Source organism: Oreochromis niloticus, linkage group LG3 (assembly GCF_001858045.2).
Source record: "Oreochromis niloticus isolate F11D_XX linkage group LG3, O_niloticus_UMD_NMBU, whole genome shotgun sequence".
NCBI lineage: Eukaryota > Metazoa > Chordata > Actinopteri > Cichliformes > Cichlidae > Oreochromis > Oreochromis niloticus.
The window spans coordinates 26926464-26953687 of NC_031967.2; the positions used below are offsets into that span (position 1 = coordinate 26926464).

The 27224-nt window shown below is 42.6% G+C and overlaps 1 protein-coding gene across 1 annotated transcript; it reads left to right on the forward strand.

Annotated features, from left to right (window-relative positions):
* LOC106097050 (uncharacterized) lies at positions 1-27224 on the forward strand. Its single transcript, XM_025904770.1, has 6 exons — positions 1-175; positions 822-2008; positions 2095-2328; positions 2428-2652; positions 3740-3803; positions 26162-27224. The coding sequence occupies exons 1-6, from the start codon at positions 1-3 to the stop codon at positions 27076-27078; spliced, it is 2802 nt and encodes a 933-aa protein (XP_025760555.1). The 3' UTR covers positions 27079-27224.

Below are 27224 nucleotides of genomic sequence, written 5' to 3' on the forward strand. Positions count from 1 at the left end.
ATGGCTGATCGTTACCAGCACCCGGTTTTCTTTGAGTGTCAGAGTCTTAAAGAAGAACATCTGACGAGAGTACAGAAATATTTCGGTATTCGCCGCAAATCTGGCGGAGGAGAGTGCGGACTTGTGACCATAGTGGACGAGAACGTCTACAGTGTTGCTTTCCGAAATAAAAAAGGTAGGTTTATTATGCATTTTAATCGGTAATTATATTTACACATATTTATTATGTACGGACTTTCTTATGCACGACATGTAATACAGTAGTCGAAGTCTCCAAATGACCACTTATTATTATCATCAATAATAATATTTTCTCTTGGTTTAAATAACCGTTTTTAGCTGTTAAGGAACTATGAGACTTTGACAGGTGAGTTACTGGTGGCAGTGGGAAGCGTAAGAAAGAAAACATGAAAAAAAGTTTGTCTGGAAAGCCAAACTTGATTTTACACAACACTTGGTGATCAGCAGCCGACAGTGGGTGAAAAGATAAGAATAAAGAAGGACAAAAGAAACATAAAAACAAAAATAGGTCACATAAAAATAAAATCTATATGTAATTCAGTTTGTAACTTGTGATATCTATTTATAGATCAGCAGCGAGTCCTTCAGAGATCAGAGCATGTTTTGGATCTTGAAGATTGTCATTTGGTGTTCACTGTCCGAGAAAGTCTGCAAAATTCTACCTCCTCTCAGCTCACCAACCCCACTTCTGCTCCAGCAGAGGTAAATTTCACTTATTAATTTAATAAAGTTTTTAATAGTTTTATGGATCCATATAAAAATGAACATTGTCCGTCTGATTATAATATTAATGTAAGCAGGGTTTTGCTACATGTTGATACCTGTTCTCATGTCTTCCCAATCACAGACTCCTGAGCACATTCCTGCCTCGTCTCTTCTACCAACTGATAAGGAGTATGAACTACACGTTGATAATTATCTCCTTCGTTACCTGAAAGAATGTCCTCATGCTCAGCAAGAACTTGAGAACATGCTTGGCTGTTTAGCCTGCTCTGCTGAACTTTACTGTGAGGAGGGGAGGGTTTTAGTCAGGAGGCGAGCTCAACCTGGTGCTGCAGATGAAGTTAGTGACTGGAAAACTGAGGTAGACGCTCTCTTTGGTGGCTACTCGTGCCATTATGAGATAAACCCTGACAAAGTTAAAGCTTTGGTTCAGTCCAGCAGCTCTTGTCAGACTGCAGGTGAGGTGAAGGTGTACACAGATGAGTCTGGGATGGCTGTTGTTGTTGGAGAACTGTCTCTGGTTCGTGCCAGGTTGTTAGACATCGAGAAACCTTCAAGTTTACGTGACAATATGGCATCTCTGAGTTTGAGTGAGGAAAGCACAACCATTGCTAGCTACAGCCTTTGTGATGGGCTCCAGGTGTTTGTGTGTCAGGGTGACATCACCAAGCAACATGCTGATGCTCTGGTAAATGCAGCCAATCAGGACTTGGAGCACTCTGCAGGTGTTGCTGCTGCACTGAGTCGAGCTGGTGGTCCTGAAATACAGAGAGAGAGTGATGAATTAGTGAAGTGTTTGGGGAAAATTCCCATAGGAGAAACAGTAGTGACCACAGGGGGTAACTTAAAGTGCAAGAAACTGCTTCATGCAGTTGTGCCTGTAGGTGGAAAAGCAAGTAAGAGAGATAAGCTGTTACTGGAAAAAACTGTGCATTCTGCTTTAAAGTTTTCAGAAATAATGGAGTTTCAGTCCATAGCCATTCCTTGTATCAGCTCAGGTGTCTCTGGGGTTCCTCTCACTGTGTGCACTGAGGCAACTGTTGCTGCTGTGAAGGACTTTGGCAGTGTGGGAGGTCGGAGTGTGAGGAAAATCATCCTGATTGATAACAGAGAGGAGGCGGTGAGGGCCATGCAGGAAGCATGTGACAGGCTTCTCCAAGGGATAGATACACCTGATGAAGATACAGCAAGAGGAGCCACTGCCAGAGCTCCTGGAGGCAGAGTCCACATGGAGGTTATTCAGGGATCGATCGAGAGCCAGCAGGTGAGAAACGTTGCTGATAACATTAGATAGTTTGAATTGATTATTTATATAAAACACTTTTTCTGAATCTCCTGCTCTTCTCCTAGGTGGATGCTTTGGTGTGTCCTATGGTTGGCCATCCTCTCTCTACCCGTGTTGGAAATGCTTTATTTGCAGTAGCTGGACGCCAGCTGACCACAAGGTTTAGAAAGGAAGCAGAAGATGAAACAATGCCTGGTGACTCAGTACTTCTGGAGGGCTTACCTGGACTTCAATGTAATGCAGTCTTCTTCCTCAATCTCGTTCGCTGGGATGGTGACCCAGAGGGTGTTGCAGTCCAGGTGAGATAGTAAAGGAGGGATTTTATTATACTGCCAGTTTTTTTTAGAACAATTTCAATGGAGTCATTTGTCTTCATCCAGTATTCTTATTGGTTATAGATACTTCGAATCGGCATCAACACAATACTGTCTTCTTGTGAGAAGAAAGGATTCAGATCTGTCGCTCTTCCTGTCCTCGGTGCTGGGATGGCCCTGCAATTTCCTGTCAGTGAGGTGGAGAAGGTGTTAATGGAGGAAGTTCATGTATTTGAAGAGGAGCGAACGGGCATCACACCATTCTTGATCCGCATTGTCATTCACCCAGATGACGAGGAGACACACAAGGTAATGACAAAGCACTTTTCCTTAAAAATCAATTACTGGCAATTAAGATGCTGAGAGTTGAAGAATGCCAGCAACATCAAACTCTGATTTGTGCTTAGAAAACAAAGAAACTCAGAATATAACTAGAAAAAGTTACATTTCCTGTGAAAATGCTGTGTGAATGCCTTATAGTGGAATCTGCTGAAAAAAGCAGAAGTAAAACTATGTGCTGAAAGGAGGTGAATAAACTGAAAATTCTGCTGAAAAGGGGTGAAGAAGCAGAAATTTGTACTGACAATAGGTGAAAAAGTTTAACTATGTGCTGAGAAGAAAAGTTGCCCTGAGTAGGATTTGAACCCAGGTCTCTTGGAGTAAAGGTAGCAACTCATCACACTGAACCAAACTGGCACGCAGGAAGCTAAAAAGTGATGGAGACTGACAATTCTGCTGAAATGAGCAGAAAATGCTGAGATTTGTGCTGATAAGAGGTGAAAAGGCTGAAAATTCTGCTGAATAGAGGTGAATCAGCAGAATATCTGCTGAAAAGAGGTTTCTGCTGAAAACAGCTGAAAAAGCAGCGATTTGTGCTGAAAAGGGGTGAAAAAATGAAAATCCTGCTGAAAAGGGGTGAAGAAGCTGAAATTTGTGTTGAAAATGGTTAAAAAGGTTAACTGTTAACTGAAAAAAATGTTGCCATAAGTGGGATTTGATCCCGGGCCCCCCGGTCTGAGAATGGCTGCTCATCTCACTGAGCTAAAACACAGCTCAGGTGGGCAATCAAAAATAAGTGCCATTGATGATGTGTTCCATTCATTTCAGTGGGCAAAAAAATTGCATAAAAAATTTAATATCTCAAAAAGTATAGAAGTTATGAGCACCAAAAGATATAGCCAGCATAAGCAGAAAGAGCCTTACGGGATTCACACAATAAAGAATAAAGAGAAACAGGAACTCAATAGTGTGCCTCTCTTGCAATAGTAAAAGCTCATTTACCACCTCATTTGTCAATATCAGTCAGCAGGGACAGTCTCATCTGATCCCAATATTATGTGTAATAATAAATTATACAGGAATCATGAATAATGCTGTTAATTTGTTGCCTTTACAGACATTTGGCTCTGTCCAAAATGACAAATTCACTGAAGATTTTCACCACAAAGACCCAGGCCAAGGTGAGTGTAAAAAAATATATACAACTGAGAATCAAGACAGTGTTTTTTCCTTTCGGGTTTCTAAAAATCCTGAGTTAAAAAAGAGATAACATCTAAACCATCAACAGGAAATTACAACATCAGTTAGAGAATATAAAAAAACATTCAGTCCATCACAGTGTACTAAAGAGACAGCCATTGACAATAGCTCAAATACCCAATACTTTGGATGATTCAGACAGTCTTGCATTAACCCTCCAATGACTGAACAAAAGCTTGACCTCACAACAAACAGCACTCTCCTCTTTTCTTTTAGTATTGATTCTGTATCTGACTAAAAATGTGCTGTAAAAACTGCTTCCTATTTCAAACCTCAAACCATTACCGAAAAGTATTTCAAAATTACAAAAGTAAGAAATAATGTACTTAACAGATTCAACTTTCTCCTCTAGAGTCAACAACAATGAGGCTGGTGCTGCTGGGAAAAACTGGATCAGGGAAAAGTCACCTGGGTAACACCATTCTTGGAGAGGAGCACTTTACCTTTTACGCCTCTCCAAACTCTGGAACAATGAAATGCCAAACAGAAACCAAAACAGTCAGTGGAAGAAGCATCACTCTGATCGACACCCCTGGTTTCTTTGACACAGGAAGGTCTGAGGCAGATTTGAACTCTGAGATAATGAGCTGTATGACAGAGTGTGCTCCTGGACCTCATGCTTTTCTCATTGTGCTTCGAGTGGATAAATTCACAGAGCATGAGCAGGCTGTCATCACTAAGATAGTTCAGTGTTTCTCAGATGAAGCTCTAAAATATGCTGTAGTTGTTTTCACTCACGGTGACCAGCTCCACAAAAAGATGAAAATTGAAGATTTTGTCAGTCAGAACAAGAACCTGAGTGATCTGGTGTCAAAGTGTGGTGGTCGGTGCCACGTCTTTGATAACAAACACTGGAACAACAACCAGCCAAATAACTACAGGAGCAACCAGTTCCAGCTGGAGGAGTTACTGAAAACAATAGAGAAAATGGTGGTGGAAAAAAACGGAGGCTACTACACAAATAAAACGCTGCAACATGTGGAGACAGCAATACAAGAACAGGTAGAGGACATTAGACACTCAATGCCAGATAAGACCACAGAAGAGATCAGAAACCAGGCTAAATCTAATGTGTTTAAGAGGTTTCTGATCCAAATGGCAGGGATTGCAACAGGAGCTTTGCTCGGTGCTTTTTTCGGTGTAGTAACATTGGCTGAATTTGCTATCAAATCTGTGAAGAACTTGCAACTGATGAGTGTCACAAAAATGTTAGCATGTATGCCTGCTGCTGCAACAGTAGGAAAAACAGCACTAGTAGCTGCTGGGACAGTAGTTTTGACAGCAGCAGCAGTAGGAGGAGTAATGGGAGGCATCACTGGAAATGAAGCCGCTAAGGATGCAGAGTCACCTTTAGAAGCTGCGCAGAGAGCATATAAGGCTGTACAAGGAAAAAGAAAAGCTTTTACAAAATTCATGTAAGATCTTCATAATAAGCAGATATTTATGTGAACATTTGATTATTTTATTACCTCTTGATAATGTTACATCACATATAATGTTTACATATTTAGAAGGCAGTACATAAATTTGTTTTTATTTGGAGGTTTTTGGGACTAATAAAGGTTTATTCAGCAGTTTCCCTCTTTTAGGCGCCTATGTTTTTTTCTTTGCGTACTTGCCTTGGGCTACTGTGTCAAATTTTTTCATACAGTTGGGAATAAGGGAAAATGTGGGGTAAACCAAGTAAAGGCTCTGATTAATTCAACACCATTGCCAGCAGTAAGAGGGTTCATCTGGAGGAAATATATTAGGAGGGGCTCACAAACAGCCATAGTGCCGTCAATGGAGGACAACAGCTATGTTTCCCTGGCAAAAAACAATTGTGTTTCAGTGACTGGAAGGATGTAACTGCCAGTGCCGGACTTGAACTCTTACTTACTCTGACACCACACTCACCCTTTTTATTATATAGACTCATTTGCTGCTTTTCAGATTCAGTTTTTGAAAATGCTTTGGAGAGGTGTTGGCAAGCTTTAGGGCCAGAATCTGTTGGTGTTTATTAACTATAACTGGGGTTTTACTTGAGCACTCATGCTGCAGCATAATGCAACCTTCCACAGCTTTAAGGTGAATAAAATGTTTACATGAAGTGTGGTTTGCCTTTTTTTGTTTACAATCAAGTTTAATTTCGATCACACATTTCCATGATAGTGTTTTGCAAACTGTACAATTTACAGGCTATTAGTTATTTCATGTAAATATAGGTGAGGCCAAGCACACACCTATATTAGTCATAATATACGTGTAATAACATCCCACTAGGTGTGGCATGGAAGCTTTAACTAGCACTGTCAAAAATGAAATTTTCAGAGTTCCATTTTACTAGAAAAGTGTCCCCAGTACTGTTCTGAATCTATCATTAACAGCATGCACAGTTGTTTGGGCTTATGGCCCATATTTCAATTCAATTTTTAGTTTAATTTATATCATACCAAATCACAACAACAGTGTCCTCAAAGTCCTTTGTAAAGTAAAGTTCAGACAATAACACAGAGAAAACCCCAACTATCAAATGAACCTCTATGACAGGGGTGGGGGAACTTGACCCAGGGTGATATCTAAAACTTGCAGGACAGCGGCCCTTGAGGCCTAGATTTCCCCAACCCTGCATTAGATCATTAGAAGCACCAGGAAACAAAAGCCAGTATGTTCCCACAGTGGCTTGTGTCTTATCATCTACTCGAGCTTAGCTCATGTTTTAGAAGAGGAAGCATTAAATGGTTAACAGTAGTTTCCTGCACTATCCTTTAATATGAGAGAGCTGTGAATGACCATTCATATGGCTCTCCAAAAGTTGATTCTGTTCATCTGGATGTAGCGTTTTCAGTGGGAGAAACGTTTCGTCACTCATCCAAGTGACTTCTTCAGTCTCAGCTGCAGGTTTCCCCAAACCTTATAAACAGTACATTTGCATAATGACAAAACATGACATGAAACCAGCCCACTGAAGGAACAATGGGCTGTGAGGTCAGTTCCTTCATCATAATTACGGAAATTCTCATGACCATTGATCAACAACCACTGACCAAAACCCACTGATCAATGGCCATGAGTACCATTCACAGAGAGTTGGGGAATGGCTGCAATCACAGCATTGTGAGATGGCGAAAGATGTACCCTTAGGCCCCCTCCTCGATTCAGAGATGGTCTTTCCCTTTTCACGTAAATGGCCTCCTTGACTCCACGCTCAAACCAGCGTTCTTCCCTGTCCAGGATGTGTACATCCTCATCATTGAAAGTGTCCACTGGCCTGTAGGTGTAAATAGACTGCAGAGTCCTGGCCTGACGAGGTAGCTCTTCTGTGTTGTGCCACTCGCCTCGCCAGAGGTTGTTTGGTTTCCCCGATGTATAAATCCTGGCAATCCTCCTGGCACTTAACAGCGTACACTATGTTACTCTGTTTGTGTCGGGGGACCCGATCCTTGGGGTGGACCAATTTTTGGCGCAGCGTGTTTTGGTGTTTAAAAGCCACAGAGACCCGGTGTTTAGAAAAAATGCGTCTCAACTGTTCCGATACTCCTGACACATACGGGATCACTACAGGTTTTCGCTTGGGCAGCGGTTGTCCTTCTCTCCTGGATCGGCTGGAGCTTTCTTTAGGTGCCTTCCCAGCTTTGACAAAAGTCCAGCTGGGATAACCACATTTACTCAGGGCCTTCTTGATGTGCTGTTCTTCTGCCTCCCTGGCCGCTGTGTCAGTGGGGATGGTGTTCGCTCTGTGTTGTAGCGTCCTGATGACACCCAGTTTGTGCTCCAGTGGATGATGAGAGTCAAACCTTAGATACTGATCTGTATGTGTAGGTTTACGGTACACGTCAGCTTTTAGATGTCCCCCATTACTGATGGAAATCTCACAGTCTAAGAAGGCTAACCTGCTACTTTTCATATCCTCCCTGGTGAATTTGATGTGTCGGTCCACCGAGTTAATGTGATCCGTGAATTGTGGTACGTCCTGAGATTTGATTTTCACCCAAGTGTCATCCACAGATCTGAACCAATGGCTTGGTGGTGTTCCAGGGTAGGATAGCAAAGCCCTCTTTTCCACTTCTTCCATGTACAAATTGGCCACGATGGGCGAAACTGGGGAGCCCATGGCACACCCATGTTTCTGCCTGTAGAACTGACTCTTGTATGTGAAGTAGGTGGAATGAAGACACAGTTCCAAAAGCAAACACACTTGGTCGATGCTGAGAGTGGTCCTGTTGCTGAGGTTGGGGTCATCCTGTAATCTCTTACGGACTACCTCCAACGCTTCCGTGACTGGGATGCAAGTGAAGAGAGATGTAACGTCGTACGAGACCATGGTTTCATCTGCCTCCATAATGACATCTCTCACCTTCTCAACAAAATCCAGGGTGTTCTGGATGTAGTGTTCAGAGCTGCCCACCAGCGGGTTGAGGATCGAAGCCAGAAACTTGGAGATGTTATAGGTGACAGAGTTGATCATGGTAAACCATACAGACTTGGTGTAGACTCCCCTGGGTATAACCTGTGGTATGAGGTCCGGTCAATAGCCTTGTCTTGTTCTAACTGTTTCAGACAGTCTATCACCCTCTTCCTGTAACCACTTCCTGGGTCTCGTTTCAGGGGGTCGTAAGTATTTTCATCACTGAGTAGTGACAATTTTTTTTTCCCTCATGATAGTCTTTCTGGTTTAACAATACTGTGCACCCACCCTTATCTGCCGGAAGGATGATAATGTTGTTGTCATCACTAAGTGATGTGAGTGCCTTCCTCTCCTCCATAGTGATGTTGGATTCTGGGGGCTTTGCATTGCTCAGACAGGCCGAAACTTTCGTCCGTAGTTGCTCTGCTTCCACTTCTGTAATATTGTTGTTACGAATTGCTGTTTCTGTGGCTGTGATCAGCTCCACTAGCGGGATTTGTCTCGGTGTGACAGCAAAATTCAACCCTTTAGCAAGGATGTTTTTCTCTGTTTGGATGAGCTCATTTTTACCTGCATCTCAAGTTATCTCATGCTCCGTACAAAAAAAAGAAAGCACCACTTGATAACCCATTTCTTCATAAATGTTTAATTGATGTTTCCAAAGAGAGAAACAGCTACAAAAGGCATCCCAAAACCTTCCATACCCTGTCTTGAACTACAAATTCACATTGTCAAGTTTAAGATGGCCTGAACAATGGCCTCTCTCTCTCTATTAGAGTAATGATAAAAATTATGTTTAATCATTGCTCTAAGATACGCTTACAATACCTAATTCAAAGCTAATAATTAATTCTAATGATGGCTGTCTTGAAGCTGATGCTCCGACGTGTGTGTTTAAATAAGAAAAGTTTATTGATCAAATTAATTTATTAAACAAATAGACAGAATTATTTCACCCTCAAAATACATGTTCAAAGCAACACAAGGGTGGCCCAATAGCAGACAGAACTGTGAACTCGAGTGGGCAGTGAAGCAGCACACTTCAATTTGTAGATTCAAGCTGTTCTTCATAATTTTGGCCACCAGATGTCACCAGAGAGGAATGTGTTGAAAAGCTAGTATGAACTGTTTTTTTAACACAAGGTAACCAAAGCCAGTCTAGTGAAAGGTCTGAACAAGAACACACTCCTGTTTATAAATAAAGTTATTATTGAAAAAACAAGCAAACTAGTTATTATTATTATTACTTAGCAGCGATCACTCCAGAATAAAACAATTATGGATTTGAATGTACTTCTCTGCCCATGGTAGTGCAGTGCCCCATAGTTGCATATGAACATTTAGAATATTTCTCTGTTGTTCTAAAACTGTCATGTGTTAGTCTGTATATTAACTGTGCCATCTTGCAATACTGTGATTTCCTACACATACTTTCAGTGCACTGTGTGCAAGTGTAGGATCAACACTTATGTCTTTACACTGACCCCATTGGTGACACAAAAGCCTTGGAAGCACTGCTGCCTCTTTACAAAGAATAATCAAAATACCTGTTGTGGATAGGCGTAGCCTTGGGTCACGTGGTGATTGCTATATCACCTGTTCGTGGCCCGAGGGAAATTTTGATTGAGTGGGTGATGGGGGAAGTCAACTTTTGCTGACCGCTCAAGCAGAGGCAGAGCCAGACATTTTTTACACCCGGGGCTTAGCCCTAAAGGGTTGTATGGGATTGGGGGGGGGGGGGGGTAGAAATGACTGAACGATTTATTAGGCTGTGTTTTGACTTTTGTTCAAAAAATAATAACTTCATATAGGAAAAAAACTATATATCTCATATGCAGGATGCTTTACAGTATTTTTTTAATTAAGCAGCAAGGCAGAACAAAATCATGGCTGTATCAAGGCACAGGGACTAAACCCCAATTCAACCTGACCCAGAACTGATCCGGAATTAAAACAGGACTGCTTTAGGACTTAACCAAGACAGAACCAGAATCAGAACTAGATGATAGTAGCACTGAAAATCATCATAGACCTGCACTACACTTTTTTTTACACTATTTAGATTCATAAACGTTTATATAATTATTTAGCCTTGTTGTGCAAACAAGCCTGCATAACTTAATAAATATAGAATTTGAAAAGTAACAAATGGTATCTAAAAAGTTACACTAGGTACTAGATACATGTTCTGATGAGTTTTGGCAAACAACCATTTGACTAACATGTGTGTCTCACCTGCTCTTGTTCCCTCTCTGTTCTGTCCTCATTCTCCTCTCTCTCTCTCTCTCTCTGTTCCTCGCTCTCCCTCTTTGTGCTGCACTGTAAAAAATTAATAAATTGTAATATCAAAGTATTTTACTGTTTATTTTACAGTTTTGTACTGTTTTTCTTCCATCCATCCATCTTCATCCGCTTTATCCGAGGCCGGGTCGCGGGGGCAGCAGCCTAAGCAGGGAAGCCCAGACCTCCCTCTCCCCAGCCACCTCCTCCAGCTTATCCGGGGGAACACCAAGGCGATCCCAGGGCAGCCGAGAGATGCAATCTCTCCAGCGTGTCCTGGGTCTACCCCGGGGCCTCCTCCCGGTGGGACATGCCCGGAACACCTCACCCAGGAGGCGCCCAGGAGGCATCCTTGTCAGATGCCCGAACCACCTCAACTGGCTCCTTTCGATGTGGAGGAGCAGCGGCTCTACTCTGAGCCCCTCCCGGATAGCTGAACTTCTCACCCTATCTCTAAGGGAGAGGCCAGCCACCCTTCGGAGGAAGCTCATTTCTGCCGCTTGTATCCGCGATCTCGTTCTTTCGGTCACTACCCACAGCTCGTGGCCATAGGTGAGGGTAGGGACGTAGATCGACCGGTAAATTGAGAGCTTCGCTTTTACACTCAGCTCCCTCTTCACCACGACGGACCGGTGCAGCGTCCGCATCACTGCAGCCGCAGCACCAATCCGTCTGTCGATCTCCGGCTCCCTTCTCCCATCACTCGCGAACAAGACCCCGAGATACTTGAACTCCTCCACTTGGGGCAGGAACTCATCCCCGACCCGGAGTGGGCACTCCACCCTTTTCCGGCTGAGAACCATGGCCTCAGATTTGGAGGTGCTGATCCTCATTCCTGCTGCTTCACACTCGGCTGCGAACCGTTCCAGTGCGAGCTGGAGGCCTTCACCCGATGAAGCCAACAGAACCACATCATCCGCAAAAAGCAGAGATGAGATTCTGAGGCCACCGAAGTGAAAGCCCTCCGCCACTTGGCTGCGCCTAGAAATCCTGTCCATAAAAATTATGAACAGAACCGGTGACAAAGGGCAGCCCTGGCGGAGCCCATCACCCACCAGAAACGAGTCCGACTTATTGCCGGCAATGCGAACCAAGCTCTTGCAACGGTTGTATAGGGATCGAATGGCCCGTAGCAATGGGCCAGACACCCCATACTCCCGCAACACCTCCCACAGGACACCCCGAGGGACACGGTCGAATGCCTTCTCCAAGTCCACAAAACACATGTAGACTGGTTGGGCAAACTCCCATGCACCCTCAAGTATCCTTGAGAGGCTAAAGAGCTGGTCCAGTGTTCCGTGACCAGGACGAAAACCGCATTGTTCCTCCTGTATCCGAGGTTCAACTAGCGGACGAACTCTCCTTTCCAGCACCCTGGAATAGACTTTCCCAGGGAGGCTGAGGAGTGTGATCCCCCTGTAGTTGGAACACACCCTCCGGTCTCCCTTCTTAAAGATGGGGACCACCACCCCGGTCTGCCAGTCCAGGGGTACTGCCCCTGATCTCCACGCAACATTGTAGAGGCGTGTCAACCAGGACAGCCCTACAACGTCCAGAGCCTTCAGGAACTCGGGGCGAACCTCATCAACACCAGGGGCTCTGCCACCAAGCAGTTGTTTAACTGCCTCAGTGACCTCGCCCCCGGAAATTGGCGGGTCATTCCCCTCATCCCCAGACTCTGCTTCCTCCTCGGAAGACGTGTCAGTGGGATTAAGGAGGTCCTCGAAGTATTCCTTCCACTGCCTGACAATTTTCTCAGTCGACGTCAGCAGCGCTCCGCCAGCACTATACACAGTGCAGGTAGAGCACCGCTTTCCCCTCCTGAGACGCCTGACGGTTTGCCAGAATCTCTTCGAGGCAGTCCGAAAGTCTTTTTCCATGGCTTCTCCGAACTCCTCCCACACCCGAGTTTTTGCTTCAGCCACTGCCCGAGCCGCATTCCGCTTGGCCTGTCGATACCTGTCGGCTGCCTCCGGAGTCCCACAGGCTAACCAAGCCCGATAGGACTCCTTCTTCAGCCTGGTGGCTCCCTTCACCTCTGGTGTCCACCATTTGGTTCGGGGATTACCACCACGGCAGGCACCAACGACCTTGCGACCGCAGCTCAATGCAGCAGCTTCGGCGATGGAGACGCTGAACATGGTCCATTCGGACTCAATGTCCCCAGTCTCCCTCGGAATGCTGTTGAAGCTCTGCCGGAGGTGTGCGTTGAAGATCTCGCGGACTGGGGCCTCTGCTAGACGTTCCCAGCACACCCTCACTACACGTTTAGGTGCACCGGGTCTGTCCAGCGTCCTCCCCCGCCACCTGATCCAACTCACCACCAGGTGGTGATCAGTTGACAGCTCAGCCCCTCTCTTTACCCGAGTGTCCAGAACATACGGTCGCAGGTCTGGTGATACGATTACAAAATCGATCATCGACCTGCGGCCTAGAGCATCCTGGTGTCACGTGCACTTATGGACACTCTTATGTTCGAACAAGGTGTTCGTTATGGCCAAACTGTGATTTGCACAGAAGTCCAATAACAAAACACCACTCGGGTTCAGATCAGGGAGGCCGTTCCTCCCAATCACGCCCTTCCAGGTCTCGCTGTTGTTACCCACGTGAGCATTGAAGTCTCCCAGCAGGACAACAGAGTCTCCAGGTGGGGCACCTTCCAGCACCCCCCCCAGGGACTCTAAGAAGGCTGGGTACTCTGAACTGCCACTTGGCGCATAAGCACAGATGACAGTCAGGACCCCTTCCCCGACCCTGAGGCGCAGGGAACAAACCCTCTCATCCACCAGGAAAAACCCCAACGTACCGGCAGCAAGCCGAGGGGATATTAGAATACCCACCCCAGCCCGCCGCCTCTCACCGGGGGCAACTCCAGACTGAGACAGAGTCCAGCCCCTCTCCAGGAGACTGGTTCCAGAGCCCAAGCCATGCGTAGAGGTGAGCCCGACTATATCTAGCCGGTACTTCTCAACCTCACGCACTAACTCAGGCTCCTTCCCCACCAGAGAGGTGACATTCCATGTCCCTATTGCCAGTCTTGGCAGCTGGGGATCAGTCCGCCAGGGCCTCCACTCCTGGCCGCTGCCCGGCACACAATGCACCCGACCCCTATGGCGCCTCCTGCTGGTGGTGGGCCTGCGGGAGGATGGGCCCATGTCTCCTCTTCGGGCTGTGCCCGGCCGGGCCCCATGGACTAAGGCCCGGCCACCAGGCGCTCGCCTTCGGGCACCCTCCCCGGGCCTGGCTCCAGGGCGAGGCCCCGGTAACCCTATCCCGGGCAGGGTAAACTGTTCCCTCGATGTTCTCTTCATAAGGGTCTTCTGAATCGCTCTTTGTCTGGTCCCTCACCCAGGACCAATTTGCCATGGGAAACCCTACCAGGGGGCAAAATCCCCCAGACAACATAGCCCCTGGGATCCCTGGGACACACAAACCCCTCCACCACGATAAGGTAGCGATTCACGGAGAGGCTGTTTTTCTTCAATATCATTAAATTTACATATTTAGAATGTGATTTTACATGTCAAATGTAAAATAACATAAAATCACTGTAAATGTAATAAAACATAATTTTCTTGTTTTTTAAATATATTTTTCTGTACATATGCATATTTAGATTGTTAAAATACATTCACAAATGTATCATACTTTCACAAATATTTGTCCGTTATTTGAAAGATTGAACTGTTAAATTCAAATGTAATGCTATGGAAAAATATATAAAATGATCTAAAAATTAATGAGAACAATTAATAATTAAAGGAGTATTTGAATTATAATTTTGCTGAAAATGTCATCTAGCTCTGTTTCAATAATTCAGAGGTAAAAAGTGAAAATATAATTAATAGGAATAAAAACTAAAAAAACATAAAACATTGCACGGCCACATTGTGTTAATTATATATGTAAAAAAATAAATATAGAGGTAGGAATTGCAATTAATATAAATCTCAAAGTATTCACAACATTCCTGAACAGAAATAGACCCTGTGCACGAGAAAATGCTAACTTCCTGGTTTGAGACCGGATGTAGGGTTGTACATTTCCGGTAGTTGCATCCACCTCAAAAGTAATTACATGTTAAACTGTTTTGCAGAGTACGCAAACAGCATGTAAGACATGCAGACTACAGGGACCACCTGACATTCAGCCACAATGTAGACAAAGCAGGATAACTTCCTACAGTTTACAATTGAGATCTTCAGTTAAAGGCCTGCAAGCTACAAAAATCCCCCAGAAGCCAAAAGTTCACCATTGATGTGCAACATGAGAAACAACATTCCTACTTCAGAAAATTTTTTAACACTTGATTGAATTCACTGAGATGGCTAATCTACAACAGCATGAAAAGTATAAGAACAGGCAGCAAAGGAAGTGTGATCTACTGGCTGTGTGTCAGAAATTTGACAGATTTTGTGTCATTTTAGCATTTTTTTCATGTTATGTTAAAGTTGTTTGACATAAACATGTTATTCTAGAGTTTTATTTAATTGTTTTTTTAATTACAATTAAAAAGTTACAATTAAGCTACAATAACCTTGTTTTTTGTTTGTTTTTGTTTTTTTAAATGTAGTAGTAGTTTACAAGATTTCTGTGAAACTGTGACAGAGACAATCCCTGCACAATACTTAGAACCGGCATATATTTTGGAGAAATCCCTGCACAAACAAGACTGTTACTGACAGCAGATCGGTGTGCTTCAGCGGTTAAGATTTGTGTTGCTCACAACAAATCAATTCATAAAGTAAAACATACAGAAAAAAAGACTGCGTGTTTGATGACATAACCACACAGGTTTCCAGCTGTTTTTAAGGTTTTTTCACAATCCACAGCAAAAATAATAATGAGAGAGATGGTGTTGTTTTCTTTCGAGCATGTGTAATAAATAGAAGCGTTAGTATGAAAAAAAAATTACAGAGACCAGCCAAAATGTCTCTGGTTAAATAAAAAAGCGGTGTGGAGGTATGGTACAGACGACACAGGAGCTGTAACTTTCCATTCCGACTTTATTCATCTGAACACATGGCGCCAAAAACCAGCAGAACTTCTCCTCCCGACCTGGGTGTGAGTGGAGCCCTCTGGTGGGCTACTACAGGGGAATCCTTACACCTGGCATGTGTGAAGCGCAGAAGCAGCAGGTATGCCACTCATAACCTCATTCAGTTGTGGTCACATGACCTGGGTGTTTAGACCACTGGCTGTAGAATCATTGGTTTAGACTCGGAGTGTTTCAACATATCTGTGCTTCTGTGCCAACTCCTCTTTTTTACGGGTGACATGTAGCACCATTTCCTAGCAGTGCCTAGACCCCGGATTGGTCCCAGCGCATGGCTCACAGGTAGTGATAGTGAGATGAAGCCTCGTGATGAACTGAAGCTTTCCATCCAAGTGGTCGACTCATGGTTCGAAGCATTGTGATGATTCATTTGGTCTACTGCGCCATCAAGTGGACAGTTCAAGTGAAACAGGCTCAATGATTATAATGATGTGATGTGTAAACCTCTAAACTGAATAAATAAATTGTTTTCATGGTTATTTATCCCGAATATTGTCTCAGTATGTCTGATACGAAAGAGAAAGTGGAAACTATCAGGACAGAGTTTTGGTATGATTGTGTTATTGTGTAATCATGCTTATGTACATCTGGATAATGACACAAACTAGTGTGTGGCGCTTCACTTTTTAATAAACTAAAAAGACAGAAATCAGATTATAGGATCTGTGGTGTTGTTTATTTATATTATGGTACTTATCATTTTTTGATATTTATTACTGTGTGCACATCATATTCGGAGAGATGAGATCAAAATGTTGCCAGACAGGGGAAAATCTTCTCTTCCTTGCTGGTTCCATCGAAGAAGAAATGCTCAACTATGTAACAAGTACGTAATCCTATTCCACAACACAATGTGATGGGAAATCAGCTGTGTTTTGCTGCCCATTTTATTTCGAACCTGGCGCGAACCGGCAAGCCAGTTCCTGAATCAGTCACGTGGTACGGACTGCCCGCGAGGCCTCGAACGTCACTGCATACATAATCAAAGCAAGCCTCGATACGCGCGTCACAAAAACTCCACCGAGATTACCCGACACAGGCTTCGAAGTAGTGATGGACAAATGAAGTTTTCTAAAGCATTGAAGCTTGTATTGAAAAATGGTTCATTACTCGCTTTTCAACACAGTCCTCTCTGGTGACATCTGGTGGCCAAAAATATGAAGAGCAGCTTGAATCCACAAAATAAAACGAACTGCTTCATTATGATTGCCCACTCTACAGAGTGGAGTTCTGTCTGATATTGGGCCCCCATTGTGTTGCTTTGAACGTGTATTTTTGGGGGGTGAAAAAATGTTTTTTATTTGTTTAATAAATAATTTGACCAGTAAACCTTCCTTGTTTAAACATGCACCATGGTGTGGCCTTTCTTGTGATCCTCTAATCACATGAGCCAAGGTGTGGCTCATGTGATTAGAGGATCACCAGGGGGTCCTTTGTCCCTCTTTGGGGGGATACTCCCACTGGGTTTAAATCTGGGACTCTCGGCCATTTGACCTTAGAACTGAAGAAGCTTCTCGGATGAGAGGTGAAACGTCTTCAAGCAACTTAAAGAAGTCCAGACGCTTTTCTTTGCAAACTCCTTTGACTACGATGACCTGGATGACTGAGAACCTTCACAGACACTCTCTGCCTTGTACTTTTTAAAGTGCCCGGTCACTACATCGTCCCGTCATCCCCTTAAAATCCTTCTCTCTCTGAAAGTCCTTTTATTTGAAAAAGGCTACTGTACAAATATTTACACTCATTTTATCCCAACATAAGTCAGATTGTTTCTTTTCTTCATATCTTTGCTTCTTTGAAGGGGAACCCTTCTCAGACAATAAAACATACTGTAGGTATGAGTCTGAAGGTGCAGCCACAAATAAAAATTCCTTCCAGGTTTGAGAGAACACATCAGTTTGCCTGAGGATGTAAATTACACACTAATCAATGTATATTCATGAGTACAAAACTGTACTCGTTGTACTCAATACAATAACCTCAAAAAACTACTGATATCTATCTTTTATCTTTAAAGACTAAAAGAATTGATGTCTTTATTTCTTTATGTGCACATTTCTGTATATTCAAATGTGCAAGATAAAAGCATCTTGGTCTTCCACAGAGGCTATTAGGTCTTTCTCTTAGATAGTCACACCCATGTGTGCACACATATCAAAGGTCATAACGTAATCCACTAGAAAGCAAGCAAATCTTGCGTCATGTAAGGCTAATGTCTGTAGTGTATTGCCTCATTGCTGGAGGGCCTTTGGTTAACTACACTTTTTGGGAAATTGAGGATTTAGCAGTGGCAATAACGCAAGAATCATATCAACAAGAGAAGAAACACCAAAATTACCAGCTTCCCAGCTGTTCCCATCCTGTTTCCATACATTAGTGTATGTATTTTTTTTAACATTAACATTAAAATAACATAAAAAATAATAAATAAAATACATTAAATCTGCAAAGAAAAAATGTTTTTCTTGACTGTTTATTTTTTTATGTCATTATTTTAATTTAGTAATTAATTTATTTAAAGTGGCTTTAACAAGCTTCCATAACAAACCACTCAAATAAAACGTGCAGAAGTTGAAACCCCGCCCCACTTTTCACTGCTCTTTCCCTTCAATTACTTAAAAACCCCGCTGTGCACCTGTGGATTTCATCCAAATGGCAGAGAAATGGCAGCAGCAGTGTGCCGTCGAGTTGGACCTGTATCAGTTTTACTGCTCGGTATGTCTGGACCTGCTCAAAGATCCCGTCACTATCCAGTGTGGACACACTTACTGCAGAAGCTGTATCGAGGGCTTCTGGGAGCAGGAAAAAGAGAAGGGAACGTACAGCTGTCCTCAGTGTAGGGAGGCCTTCAGCCCAAGGCCTGTCCTCGGGAGGAACACCATGCTGGCTGAGGTGATGTATCCACGGTGCTGTTACAAAAAAATAAAACAAAAAGCCCAACAACTCGTATTTCAAATTCAGTTGCTACTTGTTTAAACAACAACAACAAAAAAAAAAGTTAGCAACTGAATTTGAAATTTGTTCATTGTTGATGCTATTTTTGTGTGTGTTAGGTTGTTTTAATTGACACAATGTAATTTTGCTGTTAATTAAATACACATTTGGACCTACCGGTCACGTGGCTAGTGCCGTGTTTGACCCGCTTCTTTCTTCAGAACTGCTTTAATTCTTCGTGGCACAGATTCAGCAAGGTGCTGGAAACATTCCTCAGTGTTTTTTAGGGTTCAAAGTGACGTGACAGGATCACACAGTTGCTGTTGATTTGTCAGCTGCAGTTTAAGGTGATTTTGAGCTTTGTGCCATGATCAGCAGCAATACTAAGATAAGCTCAATTGTTACCAAAGGACAGGTGGTGTGTCATGAAAATATCCCCAACACCATTACACCTACACCAGTAAACTGACTTCGTGTGTGGGTATCAGTCCCAGTAGATCAGCATTTTCGGAAAGACTGACACCAGCACGTCTGGCACCAATAACCATGCCACATTTAATTGCATTTAAATTAGTCTTTTTTTTTTTTTTTTTTCATTTTGATGCTCTAGAAGTCCCAGTAGTATAATTTATTTATTTTGGCATGGCATTAGAATTTCTTGTAGGTGATTACCACGCCCGGTGTTACTATTTTCATTATTTTCATAGCCAGTTATTCTGTATACACCAACATATTATGTTATGTTGTCTCTTTTTTTTTTTTTTATTGCATTTTCTGCAGTTTAAAGAAAATACACAATTGGGATACTTTAGCTGACTTCATCCTCTTTCCATTCTGTTTTAAATCTGTTTGACTTGCAAAACCTTTGACCACTTTTATTTGATCACTGTAGGTTGTAGAGAAGTTGAAGAGGACAGTAACCCAACAGGCCCGTCCAGCTTCTCCTCTTGCTCCTGCAGGACCAACAGACATTGCCTGTGATTTCTGTTGTGGGACCAGAAGAAACAAAGCCACCATGTCTTGCCTGACCTGCTTGGCATCGTACTGTCCTGCTCATCTTGAGCCTCACAACAGTTTTCCTGTGCTGAAACTTCACCAGCTGGTGTCTGCTACAGTGCCACTAAAGGAAAAAATATGTGCAAAGCACAACAAGCTGATGGAGGTTTACTGTAAGACTGATCGAAGGTGTATCTGCTATTTGTGCACCATGGACAATCACTGGTGCCACTCAACAGTGTCAGCTGCAGCAGAAAGAGCTGCTGAGCAGGTAAAGAGAAATAAAAAACAAAAAAAAAAACAAAATGAATCTGGAGTGTTTGAATTTTTCTCTGATTGGACTGAAATATTCACAATGACACATTCATGGTTGCTTCTTACAGGTAACACTTAGTGAGAACCAGAGTGCAGTTAAGCAGAAATCCCAGGAGAGACAAAAAGAGCTGAATGAGCTGGTCCAAGCTGTGAAGGACTTCAAGGTGTGGAAATAAGACTAGAAACCAAATATCTCTATGACCACAGTGCTGTCTAGTACATGTTGTGCTTTGTGGTAGTGTGAACTCATAAATTACTTGGTTAAATTCCAACTACTGCTTTCAGATGAATACAGCTTTTATAAGAATAACTGCCTCCTTAATGTGCTTTATAGCGTAAGGTGAAGACACTACAATCATACAGAGATGATTCATATGAGTTATATAAATTATATTCTGTTAAGAGCATTAACGGGCTTTATTCCTGTATTTTCACTGTACCTAATACGAGAGACTCAGCCAGCAACTGGAATTGGCTCACAGTGGCCCATTTCATCTGTGTGCAACAGGCACATAGCTGCATGTACACTTTGAGATATTGTTTACATGGAAACTTTTCACAGTGAGTCAAGATGCAAAGATAAACTGCAGATTAACCACGACAAAAACATTTTTAACAACAAACCTAATTGGTCACTTAAAAGAGCTAATGAGGACAACATGAGTAAAAATAAAGCTCTCCAGAAAACACTAAAATCAGAAATTAAAATCCATCAATGAAACACTAACGATTGCATATTTACTAAATGCAGTGGCTACATTTTCTTTTCTTTATATTGGTTTATGAATTTTGCCTCAGTTTTCTAAATTCGCCTCCAAAAAGTATTTTTCCTAATCTAAACCTTCTTTGTATAAAATAGATTGGTTGTCAGACTGCAATGAAGTCCAAAGACGAGCTCTTTGATGAGCTGATCTCCTCCATACAAAAGCAACGTACTTTAATAAAGCAGCTGATTGAAGCTCGAGAGCAACTTGCAGTTGTTCGGGCAGAAGCTCTGCAGCTGCAGCTGGAGGAGGAAATCGCCAGGCTGAAGAAAAGAGACGCCGACCTGGAACAGCTTGGAACAAAAACCTGGAACAAAAACATTGCACTGTCACTATTTTGTTAATTGCTATGTTTTGTAGCGCTCATTTCATGTAAGGCCATCAAAGCTTCCCACCCAAGCAACAAAAAGTTCAAGTGAAAGAGAAGTCTCCTAATGTGAAACATGCTGTTTGAGCACACATTCTAACTTCTTGCTGGGGAGTTTATGAGGATGCATAAATTTGATTTAAAATGTGCTGCTGTGCAGCGACTGTTCATAAATGAATATGAGCATTTCAAAAATTTACATTGAAAAAATGAGAGGGAGGATATGAATTTTGTATATGGAGCACCATCTGGGGAATACCACACTGATTTGACTCTGTCCTTTATAGGAATGTCATGTATCCACCGTTCTGTTAACTTGAGCTACACCCCTGAGGCTACGTCCACATGTACACGGGTATTTTTGAAAATGGAGGGGTTTTTTTGGGGGGGGGTTTTTTTGTTTTTTTAAATCCCATCCACATGTAAATGGCAAAAGCGAAGGAAAAGCTGCCAGGAACATGCCAAAACAACGGGTGGCGATATATTCATAACCATGGAGAAATGTTGGCCAATCAGAAGTCTGGGTGGGAAAGAGTGGAGAAAAAAAAGATGGGGCATAGAAGCAGAACTGAGTCCTCTGTGCGGAGGGACAGTAACTGTGTGTATATGTAAGCATTTAAACACTGTAGAGAGTAAAATTAACAGTAACCGTATTTTGTCTAAGTTGTAGAAATTCATTTCACCGAAACAAAAATGTGGCACACACCTTTGGCGTTACGTTTTCTCCGTTTTCCTCGTCCACACGTAAACGCAAAAACTGAGTTTTCAAAAATCTCCATCCTGGCAGGAGTTTTTAAAAATCTCACTTTTCAGTGACCGAAAAGGCTGTTTACGTGTGGACGAAAGGTGCAAAGCATAGAAAAATCTGCGCTTTCAAAAATACCCGTGTACGTGTGGACGTAGCCTGAGAGTCAAGACTGATGGAGCCATATTGGAACAAGTCTTGAAAAACTAGATCTATAGTAGAAATACTTCTTTGAGAAAAGCAGGGAGCTGAAACTTTGCACACATCCTATTGGGATTTTTCTTTTTCCTTATAGTTACATATAACATAATTTTATTTTTTTTTTTTTAAATATATGTTCAAACATTAAATTTAAACCTAACTTTTGTTCTTTTTTTCTTTTTCTTTTTTTCCCCAGCTCTTTCAGTCTCTTTCCATCTCGTGTGAATCTCCAGACTTGCCAACAGGCGTTGTTGTTCGTCCTCAGCGTTCAGTGGAAACCGTGACCGACTGTCTGACTCAGCTGAGAGATGACATGAAGAAGCTTCTGGAGACCACATGGCCCAAGATCTCTGCAACAGGTACCTGAGAGAAATATCCATCCACTTGATTGCACTTAATCCAGTATTATTAATTTATTTTGTTCCTATCAGTTTTTGATATAAATGTTGTGCTGCCACCTGTGCCAAAGACCAGGGAAGAGTTTTTGTGCTGTAAGTATATCAGTATATCAAAGCAGTAATCACTTACTAAATACTAGAAGGCTGATGATATTCTTGGTTTGCTTGTCTATCAGATCACTGTCCTCTAACACTGGATCCCAACTCGGTCAACAAATACTTGGACCTTTCACAAGATTCTCAACGAGTGACGAGTGGCTACTATGAGCATTTTCATTTATCTCACTCAGACAGGTTTGAAGGTGTGAAGCAGGTGCTGTGCAGAGAGGGTTTAACAGGGCGGTGCTATTGGGAGGTCAGTTGGAGTGGTGGCGTCTGGTCAGTGGCAGCATCTTACAAAAACATCAGCCGAAAATCATTCGACTCAGAATTTGGGAAGAATGACAAGTCATGGAGTTTGGAGTGCTCGGCAAAAGGTTACACTTTCAGACATAACTCAGTAACCAGGGCGGTGTCAGGTCCTCGTACCTCTCAGATTGGAGTGTATCTGGATTACAAGTCAGGTACTCTGTCGTTTTACAGCATCTCTGACACCATGACTCTGCTTCACAAAGTGTACACAGTATTCACTCAGCCTCTGTATCCTGGCCTTGGGCTGAAGGAAGGAGGCTCTAGCTGTTATGCAGAAGTGAAAAAGTTGTGATGCCAACTTTTTCACCATGTTGAGTAATGTCTTTCAAGACCTAAAATAAGCAGTGTAGAAACCTGTGAGCGCTGCTGTTAAGTGAGCTCATTGAACTTGTTTCACACTTATTTACTAAATGCTGAATGACTCGCACTGTTTGGATGTTGAAAGGCGTGACAGGTGCTCCACTGTCCTCACCAGGCAGGTGTAGAGTTGTGGTTCTAGATTGAAACATTTGAGAAATAAAGTCACTGCTCAGGAAATGTAGGAGTTTGTTGCTTTAAGCAATATCATTACCCCGGGTTTGTTTTGGAGTTTGTTTGTTTGCTGCCTTTTTTTTTTTTTTTTTTTTTTTTGTGACTTTGAACTGTCACTTTATAAGCTACATGCACCTAATTGTCTTTGTTCTGTTTTACGTCTTTAATGCCTGGGGGGGGGGGGGAAGAAGTGTTACATTTGTGTTGGTGTATAATATAAAATGTAATTGCTGAAAAAACCATTTGAGTGAGACTTTTCATTTTAGAATTAAAATATTCACAATAAAGAGCAGTAATTCAGCGTCTCAGATTTTGGCGAAACACACAAACTGCACACTTTCAACACAGTGAGTAGAATCTTCTATACTTCATAAGAAAATAAAATACACTACACATAGGACTTAATTTGCTAATGATGAATGGCTTCAGATGATGCCAGTATTGAATAGCACAGGTGCTGTATTGCACTAGGGCATCATGATCGAAGTCTAGAAGATTCAAAAGTAAGCTCAATGCTTTTTTCTTTTTTTTTTTTTTTTACTTTCTTGCTTTTCAAAGTTATTGTGACCTTTGTGACACTTTCATGAAGGTACTTGCCGTGTCCAAATTTAGGGGTAGCATGCTTCAAAGACCGCATTTGTAGTCAATTACGTCACATGATGAAGGCTGTACAAATTAGACTCCTTCAAATGCGGAAACAAATGAGTCCTTTTCCCCAGATTTGAAGGATGGGTGGTGGTCCACCATAACCCAGGATTCCTTGTGACCAGAAAATGCGGGAATAGAGCAAAGGTTGTCCAATTTCACAGTTGCTCACTTGTGGCCTATCCAGCCTTCGAAGGACCCGCCTTAACTGGACCGGGTAGGTCGGGTCCTTCAAAGCATGCTACCCCTGAATTTGGACACAGCCACTGTCCTCATTTCCCAAGGGTTTGCTACATTAATGGCTGTTTTCATGGGATGCACTTCCTAAGGAAAAAGGGACAGGAGGGATTGCTAGTATTTAAATTTATCAGAAATAATGGAGTTTCAGTCCATAGGCATTCCTTGTATCAGCTCAGGTGTCTCTGGGGTTCCTCTCACTGTGTGCACTGAGGCAACTGTTGCTGCTGTGAAGGACTTTGGCAGTGTGGGAGGTCGAAGTGTGAGCAAAATCATCCTGATTGATAACAGAGAGGAGGCAGTGAGGGCCATGCAGGAAGCATGTGACAGGCTTCTCCAAGGGATAGATACACCTGATGAAGATACAGCAAGAGGAGCCACTGCCAGAGCTCCTGGAGGCAGAGTCCACATGGAGGTTATTCAGGGATCGATCGAGAGCCAACAGGTGAGAAACGCTGAAATTCCAAGATAAACGACACCTTGCAATAAAATGTTCTAAAGTCACTACATTTCCTGCTCTTCTCCTAGGTGGATGCTTTGGTGTCTCCTATGGTTGGCCATGATCCTCTCTCTACCTGTGTTGGAAATGCTTTGTTTGAATTAGCTGGACGCCAGCTGCCCACAAGGTTTAGACAGGAAGCAGAAGATGAAACAGACCCTGGTGACTCAGTAATTTTGGAGGGCTTACCTGGACTTCAATGTAATGCAGTCTTCTTCCTCAATCTTGTTCCCTGGGATGGTGACCCAGACGGAGTTGCAGTTCAGGTGAGATATTAAAGGATGGATTTTATTATTCTGTCTGTTTGTGAGGACAATGTTAGTTGGAGCCATTTGTCTTAATCCAGTATTCTTATGTGTTATAGGTTCTTCGAATGGGCATCAACACAATCCTATCTTCCTGTGAGAAGAAAGGATTCAGTTCTGTTGCTCTTCCTGTTCTCGATGCTGGGATGGCCCTGCAATTTCCTGTCAGTGAAGTGGTGAGGGCTTTAAAGGAGGAGGTTCATGTATTTGAAGAGGAGCGAGTGGGCATCACACCACTCTTGATCCGCGTTGTCATTCACCCCGATGACGAGTCACATCAGGTAATTACAAAGGACTTTTCCTTAAAAGTCAACTACTGACAATTAAGATGCTGATAATTGAAGCATGCCACCAACATCAAAGTATGATATTGATTTTGTTGTGCTTAGAAAAAAATGAAATTTTAAAAGTTGAAGAATGAACACCACAACAGAAATTGATGTGGTACACTGGGATATATATGTGACAGTATTAAAAGCAATCTTATTTGCCAATATCAGTCTTGTCTGACATCAACTTTTGGTGCAGCATTCATTTTTTTTAAACGGTGATTGAGACTTTACAAAACATAATTGGCTGTCTACTTGCTACTCAGCTATTGTTGCCTCTGCATCTAATGAGTATATAAAGAAACTTTTACTATTGATAATAATTTGTTGTCTATGCAGACATTTGGCTCTTTCCAAAATGACAAATTCACTGAAGATGTTCACCATAAAGACCAAGATCAAGGTAGGTGTAGAAAATATCCGCAGATAAGAATCCAGACAGTGCTTTATTTAAAAAAAGAAAAAAAAAGAAATGAGTCCATCAAAGGAGACTAAATAGACAGCCTCTGGACAACAACTGAAACACTCAATTTGTGAATGATTCAGACAGTCTACCTTTGCATTAACCCTCTTAATGACTGGCTTGACCTATCAAAATTTCTTAGTGGACCAAACATTTGCCAGTGTTCTCATCTTATATTTGATATTGTTTCTGTATCTATTCAGTTCAATTCAATTTTGTTTATATAGCGCCAAATCACAACAACAGTCGCCTCAAGGCGCTTTATATTGTACAGTAGATCGTGCAATACTGACTAAAACAGTTCAGAATCTATTGCTTCTTGTTTCAAACCTCAAACCATAAACAAAAAACCCTTTAAAAAGTGAGAAAAAAAGTAAGAAATAAATGTACTTAACAGAGTCACTGTTCTCCTCTAGAGTCAACAACGATGAGGCTGGTCCTGCTGGGAAAAACTGGATCTGGGAAAAGTCACCTGGGTAACACCATTCTTGGAGAGGAGCACTTTGCCACCTACCCCTCTCCAAACTCAGGGACAATGAAATGCCAAACAGAAACCAAAACAGTCAGTGGAAGAAGCATCACTCTGATTGACACCCCTGGTTTCTTTGACACAGGAAGGTCTGAGGTAGATTTGAACTCTGAGATAATGAGCTGTATGACAGAGTGTGCTCCTGGGCCTCATGCTTTTCTCATTGTGCTTCGAGTGGGTAGGTTCACAGAGCATGAGCAGGCTGTCATCACTAAGATACGTCAGTCTTTCTCAGATGAAGCTCTAAAATATGCTCTAGTTGTTTTCACTCACGGTGATCAGCTCGACAAAAAGATGAAAATTGAAGATTTTGTCAGTCAGAACGAAAATCTGAGTGACCTGGTGTCAAAGTGTGGTGGTCGGTGCCACGTCTTTGATAACAAACACTGGAACAACAACCAGCCAAATAACTACAGGAGCAACCAGTTCCAGGTGGAGGAGTTACTGAAAACAACAGAAAAAATGGTGGCGGATAGAAACGGAGGCTACTACACAAATAAAACACTGCAAGATGTGGAGATGGCAATACAAGAACAGATTGAACACATTAGACACTCAATGCCAGATAAAACCCCAGAAGAGATCAGAAGCCAGGCCAGATCAAAAGTGTCTAATAGGTTTCTGATCCAAATCGCAGGGATTGCAACAGGAGCTTTGCTAGGCACTTTTTTTGGTGTAGTAACATTTGATGAATTTGTGAAGAACCCACAATTGATGAATTTCACAAAAATGCTTTCCACATTAGCATGTGTCCCAACTGCACAAGAACCAAAAGCAGTTGCTGGAGTAGCAGGCTTGGTGTGAGCAGCTGCAGTAGGAGGAGTAATGGGAGGTGTCATTGGAAATGAACTAGCAAAGGATGCAGAGTCACTTTCAGAAGCTGTACAGAGAACATATAAGGCTGTAGAAGGAAAAAGAAAATCTCTCACTCAGTTCATGTAAGTTTTTTT

Excerpts from the sequence above, each read along its gene's own strand:
- LOC106097050 (XM_025904770.1), top strand. The coding sequence starts at position 1 with ATGGCTGATCGTTACCAGCACCCGGTTTTCTTTGAGTGTCAGAGTCTT. Across the intron at positions 2,329-2,427 it reads CAGAGGGTGTTGCAGTCCAG|ATACTTCGAATCGGCATCAA; the intron begins GTGAGATAGTAA and ends TATTGGTTATAG. Across the intron at positions 2,653-3,739 it reads ATGACGAGGAGACACACAAG|ACATTTGGCTCTGTCCAAAA; the intron begins GTAATGACAAAG and ends TTGCCTTTACAG.